Raw genomic sequence first — 19016 nt, 5'->3', positions numbered from 1 at the left:
GCACTGCGGGGGCTGGCTGAGCTATCTGCAGTGGAAATGCTGGGCCCCTCTCTTTACCGGCGTTTTTTAAAGGAAGAGTAGCCAGTTGTTTTTTCCCCCTAGATGGAGGGTTTTAAAGCAGCGAGCTGAACAAACGCGAAGCAGAAAGCCTCCCTTGCCTGTTGTCGGCGCAGCTCGGGGGCTTGGAGGGGGGACGAGGGAGCCATGGGTCTGGGGCGCTCGGAGACGGCCCGCCCCGGTCAGAGCGCCCAGTCACGCTCCGTTGGCCATGGTCTCGTGGGACGTTTACACGGGGCGGGGCGCTACACCCAGGGACCCTCTGTTAGTATCTCCAGGTGTGTCGGAGCTCCAGCGGGATCCCCAAAATCATGGAGAAGCTGGTGAGTGGAGAGCACCTCTCGGGGGCGGGGGTGGGGGCGTGTCATCCCTGCCGCGCGTCAGCCTCCTGGTCCTCCTTCGCTGCAGGTGAAGCTGTCGGGCTCGCACCTGACCCCTCTGTGCTACTCCTTCATCTCGTACGTGCAGGTGAGCGGCTCCGGGTCAGCACCGCGGTAGGCCTTCGCGTGCCGAGGCCTCCGCACGGTCCCAGGGCGTGCTGGGTCACCTGAGCTGGCCCAGACCAGGGCTTTTCAGCCTCTGCACGGCTAACGCTGTGGGCCAGGTAACTCCCTGTCTTGGGGCCTGCCCTGTGCGCTTTGGGGCACAGAACAGCATCTCTGCCGACAGCAGCCCCCAGTTGTGACAGCCAGAACGCCTCTAGAAATTGCCAGGTGTCCTTAAGGTGCAGAATCAGCTCCGGGTGAGGACCGGGCGGCCTGTCCCCCAGGCCCCTAGTCGCAGCAGTCGGAGTGCAGCTGGGCTGTTGCCGAGGGGGAACCGGAGGACGTCTGGGGCGGGTCCGGCTGGTGCTGACTGAGATAGTCCTCCAGAAGAAGGGCTCTGGGAGAGATACTTGGGCGTGTTTCTCATCTGTAAGGCGCTGTAGGCATATTAAAGTTTCCGGCAGGAGGGGCAATAATATACACGTTCAGCCGTCATTGTCTGTCCTGTTTGAGAACTTCTGTCTCAAGCAGCACCCCTGTTGGACAGACCGGAGCACTTCACAGTGGGGAGCTTGGGGACGCGGCTGGAAGGCCGTGTCCACTGGGTTGGCCCAGCCGGCGTCCGCCGGGCCCTCTTGCCTCCCCTCCCCACGCCGTGTGGCCGGCAGCTGCCCCGCGTGAGTCACGAGAGGAGGTCAGGGGGCTGCGCGCCAGTGCAGAGGGAGCCGAGGTGTGAACCCAGGTCGTCGGTCTCTGGAACGGGCTGGCAGCTCTTCTGCCGAGGGCCGGGTAGCAAACATTTGGGGTTCTTTGGGCCATGCCCTCTGCCGCCACTGCCCAGGCCCGCCCGTGTCGGGTCCGAGCAGCCAGACGGTGTGCAAGTGAGAGAGCGTGGCTGGTGCCCAGTAGCCTGTTTTCTGAAACAAGCAGCGGGCAGGTTTTGTTGGCCCGTGGCTGTCGTCCGCCGGCCCCCCGCTCTGGAGTCACGTGGTCCTCGCGGACACGGATGTGGACGCTGCAGGGGGGGCGCGGGGTGGGGGGGCTCGGGCCGGAGGAGCATTCCTTGTGCGAGTCGGCAGGCCCCCGGGCCACCTCTCTCTCCGCACGCACCACAGGAAAACGGGTTTGCGTGTCCCCGCACTCGCGGGTGGTTTCCCTCTGTCCCTTCAGACTCTTCGGCCTCGTCGGGGTCCTGTGCTTCCAGTTAGTTCCCTGGGTCAGTTCTTACTGTCTCCAGGAGCTCCTCGTTCTCCCGTTGTCTGCCGCCCAGCGAGGTGGTCTATGACCTTTAATACCCCTCCCTGAGCACGTGACCAGCCACAGGGCTTGTAAGACATCGGGCGGTGGCCTCTGAGCAGAAGCCCACAGGCCCGGGAACAGCCTCTCCAGCCTCCTCCCAAGTCTCCAGACTCGGGCCCCCCAGGGGCCCCTGCACTCGGCTGTGATCGCCTTCCTGGGACTGACCACCGTGCTGCCGCAGCCTTCAGGAATGAGAATTTGTTTCTGTTTCTCCAGAACAAGAAGAGCAGGAGCCCCAAATGCACGGGAGGGAAGAAAAAGGCCACGTCTGCTGTCGCCGTGGCCATGGTAAGCCACGGCCCACACTCACGGCAGGGTGGTTGCGGCTGGAAGAAGCCAGTCACGGGAGTTGTGCGGATGAGCGGTTACCTAGAGCTGGGAGTCCACTGCAGAGATTGGGGGGGGGCGCCTGCTAAGGGGGGTACAGCCTTTATCTGCGGGCGTGAAGGTGTTCTAAATCTTCGGTACGAAAACCACGGAACTGAGCGGCACACGGGCAGACGGTGTGGTGCGTGAATTACATCTCGACAGCCACTACCGACACGTGTGTGTGGGGCCGGACAAGCGTGTGCGGCTGCTTCTCAGCCAGTGAGTTTCATGGTCAATGGACATCTTTTGTGCTCTGAGCCAAAGAGCACATGCTTCCTGTAGGAAGCACCAGAGGACCTCGAGGTCGCTCTTTAAGAATGGAAGTAAGGGACGATATCGACTGGGAAGGGTTCTCGCAGCAAGAGGGAGTGGGCGCAGAGGTGCCCCCTCGAGTGCGGGTGAGAGCCGCTCTGGGTGCAGAGAAGCAGGGACCCGGGGACTCCGGAGCGCGCCTCCTGGGGCAGCGCACAGCAGCTGCTGAGTGAGTTCCGGGGGGTTCGGACTCGCGCGCGTCCATGCGGCCGGTCCGCCTGTGGGAGCTGTGTCAGAGGGCTGCAGAATGCCGTGCAGACGTGAAAGATACAGAACTACCTCCCAGACCGTCCTCCTTAGGAGGAAAAAAGGGAGAAGTGTCCTCGTTTGTGGGGGGAGGGTCAATGCACTAAAGTGTGAGAAATTGCCGGAAGGCTCTGTAAGCTGTGCTTGAGACTGGAGAGGGAGACTGTAGCCTCAGTGAGAAGTCCGCGTGCAGACCAGGAAGCAGCAGAGCCCGTGCAGAGCGAGCCCGGCTGCTTGTTTGAGGATGGCCAAGCCCGCGAGGCAGCCCCCGCTCGCAGATGGCCTTCCCCTCGGCCAGCCTCTAGGGGACAACGAGGGCGTAGGAGTTGCGGTAAAGGGAAGGATCATGTGATCTCCAGCGACATCCAGGTCCTTCGGTGAGACCGACCCGCCCAGAGCTGGCGCATGGCTGGCGCCGAACGAAAACCGCGTGTGACTGGAAGGCAGCCCAGCCCCCCTCCCCCCCCCACCCCCGGCAGGGCCGTGAGCGGGTCTCCTGGCGGCCTCAGGAGACAGGCTCAGAAGCCCTGGACCCTGAAATTGGGGGTCTTTTCTTCTCTGCCCTGTAGGCCAAAGTTCTTCGGGAAACCAAGCCAATCCCAAATCTCGTCTTCGCCATTGAACAGTATGAAAAGTTTCTCATCTTCCTTTCCAAGAGGTCCAAGGTAGACATACTCTGTTACTTTCTACCGTATCATTTACCCCACAGTGGGGGTGGGGGGGAAACCTGGCTCACGGAAGCAGCCAGGCCGCAGCAGGGAAGCACTGCAGCCCGTTCCTGTTTCCGACCTGATGGCCTGACTGCAACCGTCACGGGGGGGTGGGGTGGGCGGACGGAGAAACAGGCCCAGGGGCCGTGTCCGAGGGTCAGCGGAAAGCGGGGGCTGGGTGGCGGGGCCCGCGCCCATGCTCACGCCCACGCCCTGCCCCAGGTGAACCTGATGCAGCACATGAAGCTCAGCACGTCCAGGGACTTCAAGATCAAAGGAAACATCCTGGACATGCTCCTCCGCGAGGAGGGCGAGGAGGAGGAGGAGGACGACGGGGAGGTCAGTGCCTGTTTCCCGTTTCCCGGCCCCAGCCAGAGGAGGGGCTCAAAGGGTCCGGCACACAAAACTAAGAACTCACAAGAAGGTCTGTGGGCGCTGAGCCACACCGAGGCGCCCAAACTAGTACACATCTTGGGGAAACTGCTCCAGAAACAAGGCCTAAGTGTGGGCGAACTGTGGGAGGAGGACGGATGAGCCCCAGCGTTCGGGCCCAGGACCCAGTGCACCTCCTGCCGTCACCACCCCCTCCCCGGGGTCCACCCCGCCCTCTGGCCTCAGCAGGCCAACCGCAGGCCTGAGCCTGCGGAGCAGAGCCCAGTGTTGGGGGCGTGTGTGAAACACCCTCGCCTCAGGCTTCTGAGAAAGCCCGCCCCTCCTTTGCTCAGACCGTTGGGCCCCACCCCTCCCTGTACCGACTCGTTCTGTACCGTTTTGACCCTCCTCTGTCATCTGGTCCCGTGACTCTCCCTGGGTCGACAGAAGTCCAAAGAGAAGGCACCCACCCCCTTAACTGGACTCAGAATCCCCTCCCTCTTCAGGGCCAGTGAGTAGGTCCCCCAACCCTTCAGGGCCAGGGAGTGGGGAGGGGAGAGAGCGCGAGCACACAGACTCCAAGAGAAGAGAAGGTTCCATTTATTTCCAGTGGCTCTGAGCAGGCGGGCCGCACTAAAGCCCGGCTCCTCCCCTTCCAGGACGCGGCACCGGAGCCCGGGGGGCAGAGCAGAGAGCCAGCCAAGAAGAGAAGGAAGAAAGAATGAAATGCCTGAGTTAATGCGAACTTTGGGGCTTCTGCTGTCTTCTCACCCAACAAGCCACAACCCCCTGGTCCCCCAGCCTGCACCGAGGCTGGCATCTTGGGTCGGAACCCACTGAGGTCAGCTGCGCCCACAGCCGCAGGCAGCCGCTCCTGGCGGGTCCTGCTGCCGAGCAGAGCACAGCCGAGGGCCTGAGGGTGGGCGCCCGGCGGACGGAGCTCCACGGGAGCCGACACGGGGCCTGTGCGCGGCTACGGCCCCGGCTGGCCCCGCTTTGCCAGGGAGCCTTTGGTGAGGTCGATGATCTGGTAGATGTCCAGCGCTTCCCCTGGAAGAGAGTGCAGACTGGTGATGCCACTTTCTCAGGAGCGGTTCTCAGAGCTCAGGAGTGGGGCGGGGGGGGCTGTACTGTTGGGGTCAAAGGGGAGTGGGGGGCCAGAATAATCGCCACGTTATGTCAGGAGGGTCCGTGTCCTTCGTGCATAAAACGTTTGCCTTACAAACTGTATATAGAAGCAAGCTCTCGAGTGTCATCAAAGCACATTTTTTACCTAAGAATGCACTTTTGACTTTACACAATAAAGCTTTAAACCAGAGCTTCCAACGTCCCTTCCTTCCCTCCCTCCCTCCAAACACGCCGCAGAAACACGGCCCTTGGTGACGCGAACCTCACGATGCCCGCCCTGGCCCCGGGGCTCGCAACGGGCAGGCCGCCGTCCGGTCCGCCTTAACCCTGCGGTCCTGCCCGCCGCGGGGACCGCGGGGGCGTGGGGCTCACCCTGGGGAATCCCATATCTCCTCTCCATCCCGGTGGGGTTGGAAGGGGTCTCACAATCCATGGTCACTTCTTTCCTGAGGCAGCGGTCCACGTCGACCGCACTGAAGAAGGCCACCGACTGGGGCAGGTCGCTGAGGCCCAGCTTGTGGGCGAACATGCACCTGGAGGAGAGCCGGCCTCCGCTCAGCCCCACGGGGAGCGCCCCACATCCCTGAGAGCGGGCGGCACGGGCCCTGCCCCCCGGCCCCCCCGCCGGCAGGGAGATAGGGAGAGGCAGGCCCGACTCAGAACACGGCCTTTCCCCGCCTGCGCACACGCGAGCACTTCCTCGTGATGACGCGTGCACACAGGGACTCTGTTCGCCTGCGAGGGCAGCCCCCCCAGGACACGGTGGGGACAGTGCTGAGGACCGCGAGCACCCTCGTTCCCCGAGCCTTCGGGGCGGACCGCGGCTCCCAGGCTGGTTCTGACTGGCAGGCCGACTGGCAGGCCGACAGGCAGCCGCAGCGTCAGGTGCTTCCACCCCACGGACTACACCTCACCACGAGGAGACACGAGCCGGCGTATGAGCTACTTCAAAGCCACGTTTGAACTAACTTCCTCCTTAGCCGCGTGCTCCATTAGCAGTCAGAGCAGCAAACTTTTGGCACTTAGGAAACATTTACAGGTTTTAAATATCTCCACTTCCTATGAACCGAGAAAAGCCCCCCCGTCCGGCAGAAAGGGGTTCCCGTGCCCAGGGGAGCAGAGCCTGCAGACGGCTGCTCGGGGCGCGTCCCCCGACCCGCCGCCTCTGTGGTCCGGTCTCGGGCCGAGACACTTCCAATCCAAGGAACCTTTTCCCGGAGTCGAAGGCCAGCCCCAGACTCCACAGTTTTTTTTTTTTAAGTTAGAGCAGCTGGAACATTCACCTCTGGGGAGGCGAAAGCTCACACACAGGCCCCACTCCGCTGGGTGCACAGCCCTCGCGTGGCCGGGCAGCCGGGTGCAGAGCCCGCGCGGGGCCCAGCCCGTGGCCGGGCCGCAGGCGTGCCTACCTGGTCAGCAGGTTGGCGATCTGCAGGGCCAGGGCGGCGCGGTAGCGGTCCTCCTCCTGCACCAGGTAGCGGACCTCGTCGTGGATGCTGATGCAGAAGCGCCCGTCGATGGCGAACTCCTCGAGCAGCCACTTCATGGCCACGAGCATGAGGTGCAGGTAGTCCACCGCCGAGCTCTGCACCACCCAGTTCACGCGGCTGGTCATGAACTGGGGGGCGGGGCGTGGGCACAGGTGAGGGGCGCTGCCCCACCCCAGCTCCAGGGGCAGGAGCCCGCCCTCCTGCCCGCCCGCTCCGTGAGCTGCCCATGCCCCCGGGGTGCGCCGTACCTCCCCCTGGGCCACCGAGGGCTCCAGGGCCCGGCTGATGCGGCAGCCCAGCACGGGCGTCCGGGGCTCGTCCGACGTGGCGATGCTCTCCAGCTTGTTGAACATCTCTGACTCCGTGCCGCCCGTCCACGCGCGTTCCGCGACCACCTTCCAGGTCTTCCTGCGGGACCTGGGGTCCCGGGGGCAGGCAGACAGGGCACGCTTCGCCCGTCAGTGTCGCGGCTCGAACCAGAGCACCCCAGCTCTCCGGGGACCGCCCGGCCCCTCCCCGCACCCCGGACACACAGAGGGGCCTCACTTCCTGGAAGCTTCCCTCTGGACCCTGCGCAGGTCCTGCAGGGACACGAAGCCGTCCTCGGTCCTCTCCACGGGGATGCGCAGCTGCCTCACCAGCCACTCGCCCTCGTCCGACAGCCGGTACCTGGGGGCAGCGTCAGCGCCGTCGGTCCCGCGTGAGTGCCTCCTCCGGGCCGGGAGAGGCCCCCCAGCGCCTCACTCCACTTCCACAACCACCACGGGGCCCCGCCAACCCCTGCCGGCTCCGTCCCAGGGGAGGACAGGCACAGAGGGGCCGGCCCGCCGGGGTCCCGCAGCCGAGAAGACACAGAGCCCAGATGGGAGCCCGAGCTCTGGGTCACGCACGCCATGGCAGCCCACCAGAGGGCACCACTCCCGAAGCTGTCCCTGTCTCGCGTCTTAGATGCTGCACTGCCAGTGACCCGCAGGTCCAGCCCCGTGAGGACACCCATCGAAGGCCCACCGCTAAGTGAGTGTCCCAGCCCCCGGACAAGCCGCCCTGGAGCTCGTGAGCATGCACAGGTCTGAGGAGAGGGGCCCGGTGAGGGCGCAGGCGACGGGAAAGGCGGCGACGATGGGCAGCGACGCGGGCCTGAGGCCCCGGGGGCGGGAGGCTGGGGCCGGGAGGGACCCTCACCGACGCAGGCCCTTGGTGACGGCGTACATGTGCTGGGCCTTCTCGGCGGCCTCCTGGCGCGTGAGCCGGTGGTTGAACTGCATGAGCAGGCGCTCGGCGAAGGGCTGCCCGGCCCCGTAGATGCGGCCGTAGTTGAAGACCTTGGCGTGCTCCCGGCTGATGCCCACCGTGGAGGCCGTCTTGCTGTGCAGGTCGGTGCCCCTGCTCTTCCGCCCCTGCAGGGTCATCCACCCGAAGGCCGTGCAGCCTGCGGGGCGGGGCAGACTGAGACCGCAGCCCGGAGACCCCCCGCCCCCAGCCTCCCGGCCTGGGCCTCGGGCCCGGCCCCTGCTCACCGTGCATGCCGGCAAAGTGGGCGTCCCCGAGCACCGCCGCGATCCACAGCTCCTGGGAGTCCACGTCCGCGCCCACCAGGACGTAGCCGGGCGGGGCCTGCACCATGGCCTTCAGCTCGCTGCCCACGCGGTCCGGCTGCAGGGAGAGGGAGGTCGGGCCCTGCCCAGGCACCCGAGGCGCTTCCCACCCCCGCCCAGCCCCCGGACGGCGGCCCAGCAGTGGCGGGGCAGACAGGCGAAGGGACGTCCATGCAGTGCCCGGTCAGCCCCCGCCATCGTGGCCGGCGGCAGGAGCCCAGCCCGTGTGTGCCGAACAGCGATGAGTGAGGCCGGACTTGAACCCGAGTCCTGCCGGACCCAGTCTCGGGTTCCGTCCCATGCTGCCCCCGGAAGGCCCTCTGCAGCCCGCTTCTAGAGACGGCAGGGAGGGAGGGAGGGAGGGACCGGGGGCTGCAGCGGGCGCGTACCCGGGCGTTGCTGGCAGTGAGCCAGGTGGGCTCCACGGCCCGGCGCGTGATGGTGCCGGCGGTCACCACCTGCGGCAGGATAGCCCCGTAGTGGCCTTCCTCGTCGTAATCTGGGTGCCTGCGGGGAGGGGAGAGCATGCACCTCAGCTGGCGTTGGTCCAGGGACCCCCTACTGCTGTCCCCACGACCCCCTGGCAGGTCCTACCTGGTCACGGCACGGGGCAGAACGGACCGGGGCAGCCACACCACCATCTGGGAGCTGTGGGGACAGACGCCATAACCGAGGGGGCGGAATCCACCCCTCCCCACCCAGACCCTCCCTGCCCAGCCTGCCGCTGCTGCCCGACGCACTAACCACTCCCAGTCTAGAGGACCCAGCTCCCAAGGTCCCGGTCGTCATGCCAAGAGGTCATTTTAGGGCTGGGAGGGGCCACCAAGGTCCTCCATACAGACCCCTTGACACACAAACTGGGAAGCTGAGGCTGGCCTCGGGGGGAGGGGGCTGGCCGGTGCTCACCAGCACGGGACCCCAAGGTCCAGCCTCCAGACCGCAGCTGGGCGTCCGCCACAGCACAGGCCGACTGGGGGTCCCTGGGGCGAGGCGGGGGACGGCAGCCCCAGGGCCGTTCCCAGAAACCCGGCCAGGGGCACAGACGGGCGGCCCTCGGCCCTCCCGCGATGGCTCACCTGATGCGCTTGTGGGCATTCCTCCAGAAAGAGATCATTTTGTTGATTTCCAGGGCACGGGTCCCGCTGGCACCTCCGGGGCCGGCCTGCAGGGTGCCGTCCTCCATCTTGGGCAGGAAGTCCTTTGCGAAGGGGCTGCCCACGTTGCAGCTGTTCCCGTCCTGGGGAGGCCAGCGGAGGCAGGGGCTGCAGGCCCGTGCAGCTGGGCCCCGCCCAGAGCCTCCTCGGGCAGAGCAGTGTGGGGCATGCCCTGCCCCGACAGCCGTGCGCCCAGGCAGGCTAGTGGGCAGGCACACCTCCCGCCCAGACCCCGCCGCGCAGCAGTTCCGGTGCCTGACACCTGCCCCTCCCCCACCCAGCCGTCGGAGGGGAAACAGGGTCAGAGACGGCGCCATCTGCCGTGAGGCCGTGCCCTGCCCTGCAGCTGCCACAGCCATTCCTGCAGAGGGGGCTGCCACCCGGAGGCCGCTGTGAGCCTGGGCACAGCGACGGCCCGCGGGACGGCGCCAGAGCCAGGACACACACCTTGTGAGGCAGCTTGAAGAACCAGCAGCCGGGGATGTCCACGTCGTGGTAAGGCCCGTTGCCGTGGTGATAGGCTGGCTGGCTGCCCCTGGGGCCGCCGGCACCCGTCTGTGGGGCCGCACGCCGAGGTCAGGCCCCGCTCCGGCGCCTGCTTTCACAAGGGCCGTGGGGCGGGGGGCCAGACACGCGGAGCGGGCATGCCGGGAGGTGACAGGACAGCCACCAGGTCTCGGGCTTCCTCCTCGGCCGCCCAGCGCGGGTGAGGCCACCAAAGGCAGGGCAGAGCCCCCCACCCCAGGACCTCGGGAACTCCGGCGGAAAGCTGCTCCTTGGGCGTGAGGAGGGCCGCCCGCCCAGCACCCACCCGGGGAACCCGAGCGTGCGCCCTGCTCACCGGGGCTGGGGTTTGGGCCGCCTCGGCCACCTCCACGGGCTCCACCTTGGCCTCAGCCTCCGCCTCTAAGCAGCCCAGCTCTTCCACCTGGATGGGCCGGCACCAAGGGGGTGAAGCAGGAGGCCGGGTCGGCCGGGACCCACCAGCCCCTCCCTGCGGCACGCAGGCAGCCCTGGCCGGCCGGCCGGGGGGTGAGAACCGGGCACGCCCGAGCCCCGCCCCCTTCCCTGGAGGGACCTGCGCCCACCCCGAGCCCAGGCCCCCAGGCCGGCGGGCGCCCTCACCATCTGCCACTCCTCGGCGAGCAGGAAGTCCTCGGCCAGGCCTGCCCCCTGCGGCTCCGGCTGCCGCTTCCCCTGCTCCAGGCAGTGCTTGCGGTACAGGGACTCGATGGCTCTGGGCAGAGAACAGCGGCAGCGGCCTCTGGTTATGGGCGCCCCTCCGGGCGGGGCAGCTGGCTGGGGGCCTCCGCCGCACCCCGGTCTAGTGCTCAGAGCCCGCTCGGAGGCAGAAGCAGACAGCACTCTCCCTGGTTTTCAGACAGCGAGCGACAAACCGAACGTGACACGGCGCCCCGGTGCAGGCCGGGCTCCAGGCCCCATCTGACGCGGGTCCAAGCCCCACTGGCGCCACAGAGCTGCCACGGCCCCAGCCAATGCTCTGGGGCAGAGCGGTGGGAAGTCAGGCCCCAGCCCCGCCCCTGGCTGGCTCCTCAGCCCCCCAACTCCATGCCCTTAGCCCCCTCCCCCCGGGCTCTGCAACCTCAGGGAGGGGTGGCTGTGGCAAAGACCTGGAGCCCACAGTCCCGGCCCCCAGCTCTCCCCGGCAGCCTGAGCTGGGCTCGGCTTCCTCAGCAAGGAGAAGGGGCCCTGAGGTGCCCGGCCCTTCCTCCCCTGAGCCGGGGCCTCACCTGTAGGGGCAGGTCACCCCAGTCGAAGCTGGGTCGGTGCCCTCGGGCACCTCGGCCAGGTTGTCCCGCCGCCCAGGCACCAGGTAGCCCCAGCCGTGCCGCTCGGAGAAGTGCAGGGGGAAGCCGTCCCAGGTCAGCGCCATGAGCTTGGGCGTGACCCGCATCTGCAGGCTGAGGAGGCTGGGGCCCGGGGCCCACGCAGGGTCGTCCAGCCGCGGACAGAGCTTCCGGTACCACCTGGGTGCCCACCCGGGAAGAGAACAGTGTCACAGTGGTGACGTGCTCCACCGCCCTCCAGGGTCCCAGGGCCCCAGGGCCTGCTTCTGGTGACCTCAGCCTATGGTCACCATCCCCTCCCTCTGAGATGTGGCCTGGACCCCCATGGAGTCCCTGGAACAACTCAAAAATCCCAAAGAAAAGACCCCCGGTCGGGCCCGCTGAACGGGTCAGAAGCCGGCCCCCGGGGCAGGGCTCCTTCCCACGCTCCACTTCCCGCGGGGTAACTGGCCAGGGGAGCGAGCCGATCTGCCCTTCTGCCTCCGGGCCCCGTCCCTCCTGTGCCATCCCCCAGGACTGACGCGAGGGTGAGGCCAGAAGGGCACCCAGGGCACAAAACTGAGGCTCCAGTGAAGGGTCACCTCCTTGAGGAAGCCCCCCTGACTTCCCCAGGCAGAGCCAGGCACTGGCTGCACCCTGACCCCTCCCCGGGCCATTCTGGAGAGAAACACCAGCGGCACAGGCTGGTTTGTGTGCCCAGCCCCGCTAGGGTGCAGGAGCTCCCCGTGGCCCTCCCGTGGGCCGGCACGCAGCAGGTGTGCAGTGCACTTGCGACGGGTGAGCCGGGGTCGGGCCACCCGCTGGGAGCAGGAACGAAGGGCGGCACCCAGAGGTGGGGGTGAGAGCAGACTCTGAACGTGTCAGGGGCACAAGGCTCACCCGGGGTGTCCAGGGAGGTGCTGGGGCCGCTTGGGCAGGAGCCCTGTGGTCCCCTTCAGCTGCTCCAAGCAGGTGCGGGTCGTGACGGCTCGCTGAGACTCCTCCTCCTCGCTGGGCGGGCCGGGGTCTGCAGAAGGTCACGAGGTGATCAGAGAGGCCTGCCCAGCCCACTATCCCCAAGGCTGGAGCAACAGGTTCCCAGGGCCGTGCCCCCTCTGCCCACCGGCCATGCATGGGCCCCACCTTCCTGATCCTCGGGGGCTCCAGAGGCCTCGGCCCCCTCGACGGGCAAGGGGCTGGCGGCCTCCGGCTCCTTCCTCTTCACCTTCTTCGCCTTCTTCTGCTTAAACTCTTGCAGGTCCCACTCCAGGTCCCAGAGCCAGGGGTCTTCTCTGTACCTGCACAGCCAGTCCACCAGGGCGCGGCTGAGGCCGGGCCCCCCGCCTGCCCGTCCCCTTCCGGGGCCCGCCCGCCCGCCCGCGCCCGGGCTACCTCTCCCCGGACAGCAGCTGGCAGGCGTCGTTGGCCAGGTCCATCAGCGACTTCTTCATCTCCCGTTGCAGCTCCTCGTAGGTGCTCTGCGCCTCGGCCAGGTAACGCTCCCAGTTCTGGTTGACGGGCAGGTAGGAGACCCCCATCTCCAGCATGCCGGCCAGGGTCACTGGGTGGGGACACCTTGGGGGCAAACACCAGATGTCATCAGTCCCCGCAGGAGGCAAGGCGCAGGCCTCGGACCCGGCCGCCCACACCGCACAGCTCCTCGGTCAGATAGACAGACGGCGCTGACCCCAGGCTGACCGCCGCCTGCCCGGAGACCCTGGGAATCCCCTGCAGCTCTCTGCACACTGGGGGCGCAGCCACGCACCGCCCGACGACCAGGTCGTGTTCCAAGAAATGCACGGGGGGCCGATCCTGCCGCAGTGTGACCACCACAGCGCACCATCACCAACACCACCGAGGCGGCACAGCCCACCACCGCGCTCCCGGGCTCTGTGGCACAGCCGGCACCAACCGCCGCCAAGACCGGAGCCGCGTCCGGCCGACGCTTCTGACGCTGAGCCCACCTGGGTCTGACTCCCTGGCTAGCACAGCCGGGATGCAGGGGGCCCCGAGCTCTGGCCCTGGGCGCAGGGTGGGTGCCGAACAAGCTGGGACCAGGCCCAGGAGGCTCCGGCGTGGCCCTCGGCGCCCCCTGCAGGACCTCCGCAGAAGCCCGGGGCCTGGGGCAGAGGGGCCCCACCCCTGCCGGTGACCGTGGCCCAGGCTCCCCCAGGGGCCCCGCCTCACCTCTCCAAGAAGAGTGGCAGCTGCTGCTGGAAGACCTGGTAGGTGGCCCACACGTCCTGGGCACAGTACTGCATCAGGTCCTGGCACGGGCGACAGGGAGGCACTGGGCGGGCGGCCATCCCACTACCGCCGCCGGGCCCGGGGTCAGGGCTGGCGGCCGCAGGGCTCGGACACCGCGGGGGGCCTGCCGCAGCCCACCGCCCAGGACCGCCCCCCGCCCCCCGGAATCCCCGCAGCACCGTACCTGGAAGTTCTCTCGGACGTCCCTCATGCTGCCCTTGACGAACAGCTCCCGGGGCTCCTTCCGGAGGGGGGGCCCGCCCACGTAGAGGCTGTGCACATCTGCCAGGTTGTTGACGCTGCTGATGTCCAGCCAGTCCCAGGAGGAGACCTGAGGGGGCCGGGGCGAGGGGCACGGCCGGTCAGTGCAGCCCCGGGGCCAGACGGGTGGATGCGGGGGCGGGTGTCGTCGCTCCCACAGGGCACTCACCACGGGGCCGTTGGCTTTGTGCCGGGGCTTCTGGCCGCGCTGGGTGTCGAGCAGGGCCTTGCGCTTGCCCTGCCTGGCTGCCATCCACAGGCTGCGCTGGAAGCTGCTGAGCCCCGAGATGGCCATGTGCATGCTCATGGTGTCCAGGAAGCGCGTGGGGGAGCCCTGCGCACAGGCTGCCGCTGAGGGGCCAGCACCCCGGGGCCCCGCACACGGCCCCCCTCCCCACCACTCCGCTCCGCCGCTGAAGACGGCGTGCCTTCGTGCTCGCTCACGCTTGTTCCTTGACCCGCGGGGGACCCGCCCTCCTGAACTCCAGCCACCCTCCACGGCGCAGGCCAGGCTCCATCCCAGCACCCACGTCCTTCCTGGCCTCTGGCAACTGCTCAGAGGGGCACGGGGTCGCCCCAACAAGGCCTCCCGAACTACTGGGCTTGGCCCCTAGCGCCGCCACTCACAAGCAATAGACTAAGGCCGCTCTCCCCGCTGCCTGTCCCCCGGGGCTGCCGCAGAAGGCACGGCACAGCACCTTCCACAAGACAGGGAACCGCCTCGCCGGGGCAGCAGGCACGGTCCCCGGGGCCTGACATGCACCTGGGTCGGGCCCTGCACAGAACCCCGGGGGAGCTGCTCTTTTCTCTTCGCGAGAACAGGGACACTGAGGCTCAGGGTGCCAAGGTGCTCACGGCGCTCATCCGCGGCTGGGCCAGGGCAGACGCCCAGGCGGCGTGGCCCGGAGCCTCCGCAGACCCGCGCTGAGCTCGAACGGGCCACACGGAGAGAAGGGCCACGCGCCTGTGGCACCTCGGGCTCTGTAGTGGGCAGGCCCTGGGGACAGAGCAGCAGGGTACGGGGGGGGGGGGGGCCCCCCAAGGGCGGGGCCCGCTCCATCACGGAGGGCAGCAGGCCCCGGGACCCTCACCTGGACCAGGTACTGCTCCCTGATGTGGGCTCGGTCGAAGGACACGTTGTGCCCCACCACTAGCTGCTCCTGCCGACCCCGCTGGCCGGGGCCGCCCGCCCGGGCAGGGGCCTCCAGGGGAATGAGGTCAGCCGGCGACAGCTGGCTGGTCCAGGAGTAGCGCTCTTCCACCAGCCGCCGGCTGCACCAGGAATACCTGAGGGAGGCGAGAGACAGGCAGGTTCAGCCCAGGGGCACGGAGCTTCCGCCCTGCAACGCCCTGCGCACACCTGCCACCGAGTGCCCGGTCACACTGGCGGCTGGGGACCCCAGGGGGTGCCCCTAGCCCTCGCAGAGCTAGAGGTCAGGTGGAGCTATGGGTCGGGGGTGGTGCCAAAAGCTTCTTTACTTCCACAGGTAAAGACAGCTCGAAGCGGCCCCGCTCGGGGTGCCCCGAGCTCAGCCTGCGCGCCCGCCGCCCAGTGCTCGCCGAGTCCGGGCTGGCCCCGCAGTGCTGCGTAAAGGCAACCGACCCCTCACGCCTATAAACGCAGAACAGCTCAGTGCTCCAAGTGCTGGTACATGAGAGAGGCAGTTATAATAGAATCCGAGGTGGAAGTTTTTTTTTTTTTTTTAATTGAAGGTGGCAGAAAAAAATAACAAAAAAAGACCCACGCGGCACCCAAGTGCATGATGAGTCACCTGGGGGCGGGGCAGACGCTAAAGGACGCAAAGCGAGTCACGCACAGGGAGGGTCTGCGCAGCCGCACTCAGGAGGCCGGGAACGTGCCAGGATGGACGGAGGAGACACCCCCCCCATCGCATGGGTGGGGGCGGGGGACGGGGGGCCGCCTGCGGAGGGCCCTACGGGGACCAGAGAGGGCCGGCGTCTGCCGGGCTGAGCGTGGGGACTGCCGCTGAGGGAGACTGTGCCGCAGGGTCAAGGCCGGTCAGCGTCGCAGTGAGTGACGTGGCCACCTGGGCGGCCACCACAGCTGAACGGAGCTCCCTGCGACCCTGATGGTGGGGGGGGCCGTTATCTGCCACCAGTTTCAACAAACACTAGGTTTTGTCGGGGGTGGGGGGTCTGGCCAGGGAGGGCGCGGTGAGCAGACAGAGGTTCCCAGTTTGACAGCTGGTAAAATGCAGCGGGCCCCCCAAGGGTGCAAAGGCGCTCGGGGACCCCCCCTGCCATTTGGCACGGGAAAGCCCATGACAACTAACCCCCAGAGGGACGGGCTGAAGGGGGTCAACGGTCGGAGGCTGCGGTGATGGCAGAAACCTGGGTCGCACTGGTGACAAGGGGCAAGTGTGCAGCTGTGCATGACAGCTGTGTGAGTACAGACTGATGGGGGACTAGAACAAGACAAAAAGCCCAAACACAAACACCTTTGGTAAATGGAAGGTGAGTCAGAACCAACGCCATTAATGCTCCGTCTGCCCCGAGAATCTCAGGTGGACGCTGACGGCCGGCGCCCTGCCCAGCGGCCTTTGGGAGACTGCCCTAGAGGCTTCCCCTCCCACTGGACACTGAGGGCCGGTCAGGCATGTGATGTTTAGCAGCCACGTGGCAGGGACGTGTCCAGGTTGAAAGGGGACCACTATGGTGGCCCCGTCATGCCCCCCCCCCACCACAGTCACCGTGAGCCCGGGCCTCTGCACCCGGCACCGCCAGCTAGAATGGAACGGGAATGAGGGGATGGACCTTCCGACTGACAGGCGAGAGAGGCCACAAGTCAGGAGAGGGAGTGAAAGGGGGACTTCAGTTAGACTGTCCCAAAGCTGCCAAGAGATCAAAAAGCAAGTCATCCTTGTCGGTTTCCCAGTCGTCTTCCGGCCACCACAGCCTCCCTGACCCTCTCCGTCGCCCGGCCGGAGCTAACCCGAGGAGGAGGCGTCCAGGTTCGCCCTTCCAGCCACTGCTGCTGACCTCACCCACTCAGCCCTGTTGCTGCCGTTTTCGGCGGCACATGGAACATTTTGCAGGTTTCTCTGCAAAGATGGAGTCTCCCAGAGGAATAAAAAGAACTGCCACCTTTTTGGCTGGCCACGCCTGAGAGCATTAAGGTTGCAGAAAGTATCTGAACCCTGGAACGAAGACCGGGAAAGGGCGGAAACGGGGCTGCCGCCCTTGCTTCAGAGACTTGGGTAGCACCTAGAAAGTTACTCAAAAAGAAAAGGAGGCTGAGTATTTGGGGACCACCATGCCTGCTTGGGAGGCCAGGGGAAGGAAGCAATGTTTCTCAGCTGCGGCGGTCAGGGGGATGCCACCATCTGGAGATGCAAAAGGCGGGGGTGGTCTGGCATTTAAGGGAGCAGCAGACATGCTAATGTCTTTTCTTGCCTAGGACAGTCCCCCAAAAGGGAGACTTCTCCTGCCCAAAATACCCAACAGCACCCCCAGAGAGAAGTCTAGCACTGCCCAACGGTCCTGGACTAACTTGTCTGGAAGCTGTTTAGCACCAGATCAAGGCATTCACCAGGGGTCTCCCAGGGCGCCTCCAGTACAAGGGTCTCCTGGGACCTAACCCCTGTCCCCACCCAACATCTGCCTGGGAGTTTGTTTCCCGCCCGGACCTTCTATCCATGAGCGCTGGGGCCTACCCTGTTTGAGCTCAGGGGGACACCCATCCGCAGGCGCACCCGCAGGGCACACAGTGGGAGCTCAGAAAACGTTCACTGAACCGGGGGCTAGGCTGGGCCCCCCACACGCCATCAAGTCCCCGACCCCGACCCACGCTCACCAGGCCGAGGGGGATATGGCCACCGCCAGCGTGGGGCACGTTCCCTCTGCCAAGCAGACCTCCACGTCGAACACCAGGGCCCGCTCCTCGGGGGTGGCCACGGGTTCGGCCTCCCCCGCGGGGCCGTACCGGGTCCAGCCCTCCGCCCACGCCCAGCTCGGCGGCCTGGGGGGCAGCTGGGCCTGCAAGAGCGCGTTGGCCGCCTCCAGGTAGGGCAGGCTCTGCTTCTGGGCCAGGAGGCGGAAGTGCTGGTCCAGGTCGCCCCCGTAGAGCGGCGGCAGGCGCAGTTCCACGTCGGGCAAGGGCGCGTCCGGCTGCCCCCAGAGCCCGTGCTTCTGCAGGTGCTCGACGCTGCGGCGCACCTCGGCCTCGCTGGGCGTCTCCCCGCCGCGCCCGAAGATTTGCTCGTGAAGCCCTCTCGACAGCATCTGGATGTGCAAGGGGTTGTACCGCAGCTGCCCGCCCTCTGAGGGCGGCACTTGCAGCTGCGGCGGCGGCGGCTGCCCGTCGCTGGAAACGGGGACGGAGGCGGAGCTGGAGGCCCAGCGCCTCGGAGCTGGAACCGGCCCGGGCCCGACGACGGTGGAGCCGGCCACTTTCTTCCAAAGCAGGCGGTTCATGGTTGGTGCAGGGAGCCCCCCGCTGGGATTCAGGACACCTGGCTTTGGGCTCCAGCTTGGCTGCTTTTACTGGCTGAAAGACGTGGAGAGAGACACGTCTTGCCTCGGTTTTCCTGTCAGTGAAACGGGCCTGACCATGCCTGCCTTCCACCCACAATCCTAAAGGAGACAGACGACAGGAAGTGTTATTACGTTCGCGTCACCTGTTGCATTAGAAGCCATCATTCCTTGCGCGCTTATTGCGTCCCAGGCAACGTGCCAGGCACTTTGGGGTACATTTTCTCAGTTAGGCCTCAGACAACCTGGGGAAATAGCAACACCCCTGCTGAGTAAAGCGAGGTCCACGCTGGTTCATCAGTGAACTTGAGGACGGTGAAGGCACACGTGCTGGCTAACAGCCCGGGTGTGGAGTAGGACGACGCGGGTTTGAATCCCGGTCCTGGCTCTCGGGAGCTGCGTGACCTTGGGCAAGCTCCTCAGGCCCTCTGTACATGGGGTGAAGGACTCTGTCGTACAGGGCTGTGGTGTGGGGGGCAAAGGAGACCAGGTCGCACGGCCCCGGCCCTCGGCAAATGTGGCTGCGGTGATCGCGACCGCCACGGCCCGGGAGCCTAGCGCCAAGAGGTGACAGCGCCCGGATTCGAACCCTCCGGGCGGGCCGCCGTCCCCTGGGCCCCCACCCAGGCGGCCGCCCGCTGGTGCCCGGCGGCGGCGGCGCCGCGGTGCGCCCTGGGACCAGCCTCCGCCCCGCTCCCCGGCCCCGCTCCCAGAGTGCAGAGGGAGGGGCCGCGCCGCCGCTCCACGGCCCGGCCTCTCCGGCTCCGAACCCGCCAGAAACCTCGGTCCGCCTAGTGCCTCCAGGTCTGCCGCTCCCGACCCCGGGCGAGCGACGCGGCGTCTCCCTCCGCGGGGCCTACGCAGCCTCGGGGTGGCGTGTGGCCTCTTCCCGACCAGCCCGCGTCGGTGGCAGCTGCAACTTCCCGTCTGCGCCGTGCTGGGTCCAGCGACTTAGCCGACACGCAAGCGGGGAGACTCCCCGTGCGGCCAATCGCAGGGCCGCAAGTGGACCG

The 19016-nt window shown here is 67.0% G+C and overlaps 2 protein-coding genes across 3 annotated transcripts in view; one reads left to right on the top strand and one right to left on the bottom strand.

Annotated features, from left to right (window-relative positions):
- Positions 1-4643, top strand: part of FANCI (FA complementation group I) — a 31124-nt gene extending 26481 nt beyond the window's left edge. Inside the window, exons 33-38 of the mRNA XM_045824722.1 lie at positions 327-380; positions 466-525; positions 2058-2129; positions 3338-3433; positions 3701-3817; positions 4510-4643. Coding sequence (XP_045680678.1) covers positions 327-380; positions 466-525; positions 2058-2129; positions 3338-3433; positions 3701-3817; positions 4510-4575 — 465 coding nt within the window. The 3' untranslated portion in view covers positions 4576-4643. The remainder of the gene's footprint in view (positions 1-326; positions 381-465; positions 526-2057; positions 2130-3337; positions 3434-3700; positions 3818-4509) is intronic.
- POLG (DNA polymerase gamma, catalytic subunit) lies at positions 4428-18964 on the bottom strand. 2 transcript variants are annotated; one of them, XM_045824724.1, is made up of 24 exons: positions 18785-18964; positions 18150-18248; positions 17327-18019; positions 14604-14799; positions 13682-13846; positions 13436-13582; positions 13192-13271; positions 12397-12579; positions 12148-12302; positions 11905-12031; positions 10969-11205; positions 10343-10454; positions 10059-10145; positions 9665-9772; positions 9140-9300; positions 8658-8711; positions 8453-8570; positions 7986-8121; positions 7651-7897; positions 7015-7137; positions 6717-6885; positions 6388-6596; positions 5351-5511; positions 4428-4900 (listed from the first exon to the last, which is right to left on the bottom strand). In XM_045824724.1, the coding sequence occupies exons 3-24, from the start codon at positions 17944-17946 to the stop codon at positions 4824-4826; spliced, it is 3672 nt and encodes a 1223-aa protein (XP_045680680.1). In that variant the 5' UTR covers positions 17947-18019; positions 18150-18248; positions 18785-18964; the 3' UTR covers positions 4428-4823. The 2 variants fall into 2 exon arrangements, with proteins under 2 accessions (XP_045680680.1, XP_045680681.1); XM_045824725.1 differs by having other exon boundaries at positions 7678-7897.
- Between the last annotated feature and the right edge of the window lie 52 nt (positions 18965-19016).

Source organism: Phyllostomus hastatus, unplaced genomic scaffold (genome assembly GCF_019186645.2).
Source record: "Phyllostomus hastatus isolate PE091 unplaced genomic scaffold, TTU_PhHast_1.1 phas_scaffold_555, whole genome shotgun sequence".
Lineage (NCBI taxonomy): Eukaryota > Metazoa > Chordata > Mammalia > Chiroptera > Phyllostomidae > Phyllostomus > Phyllostomus hastatus.
This window is presented reverse-complemented; position numbering and strand designations above follow the sequence as displayed.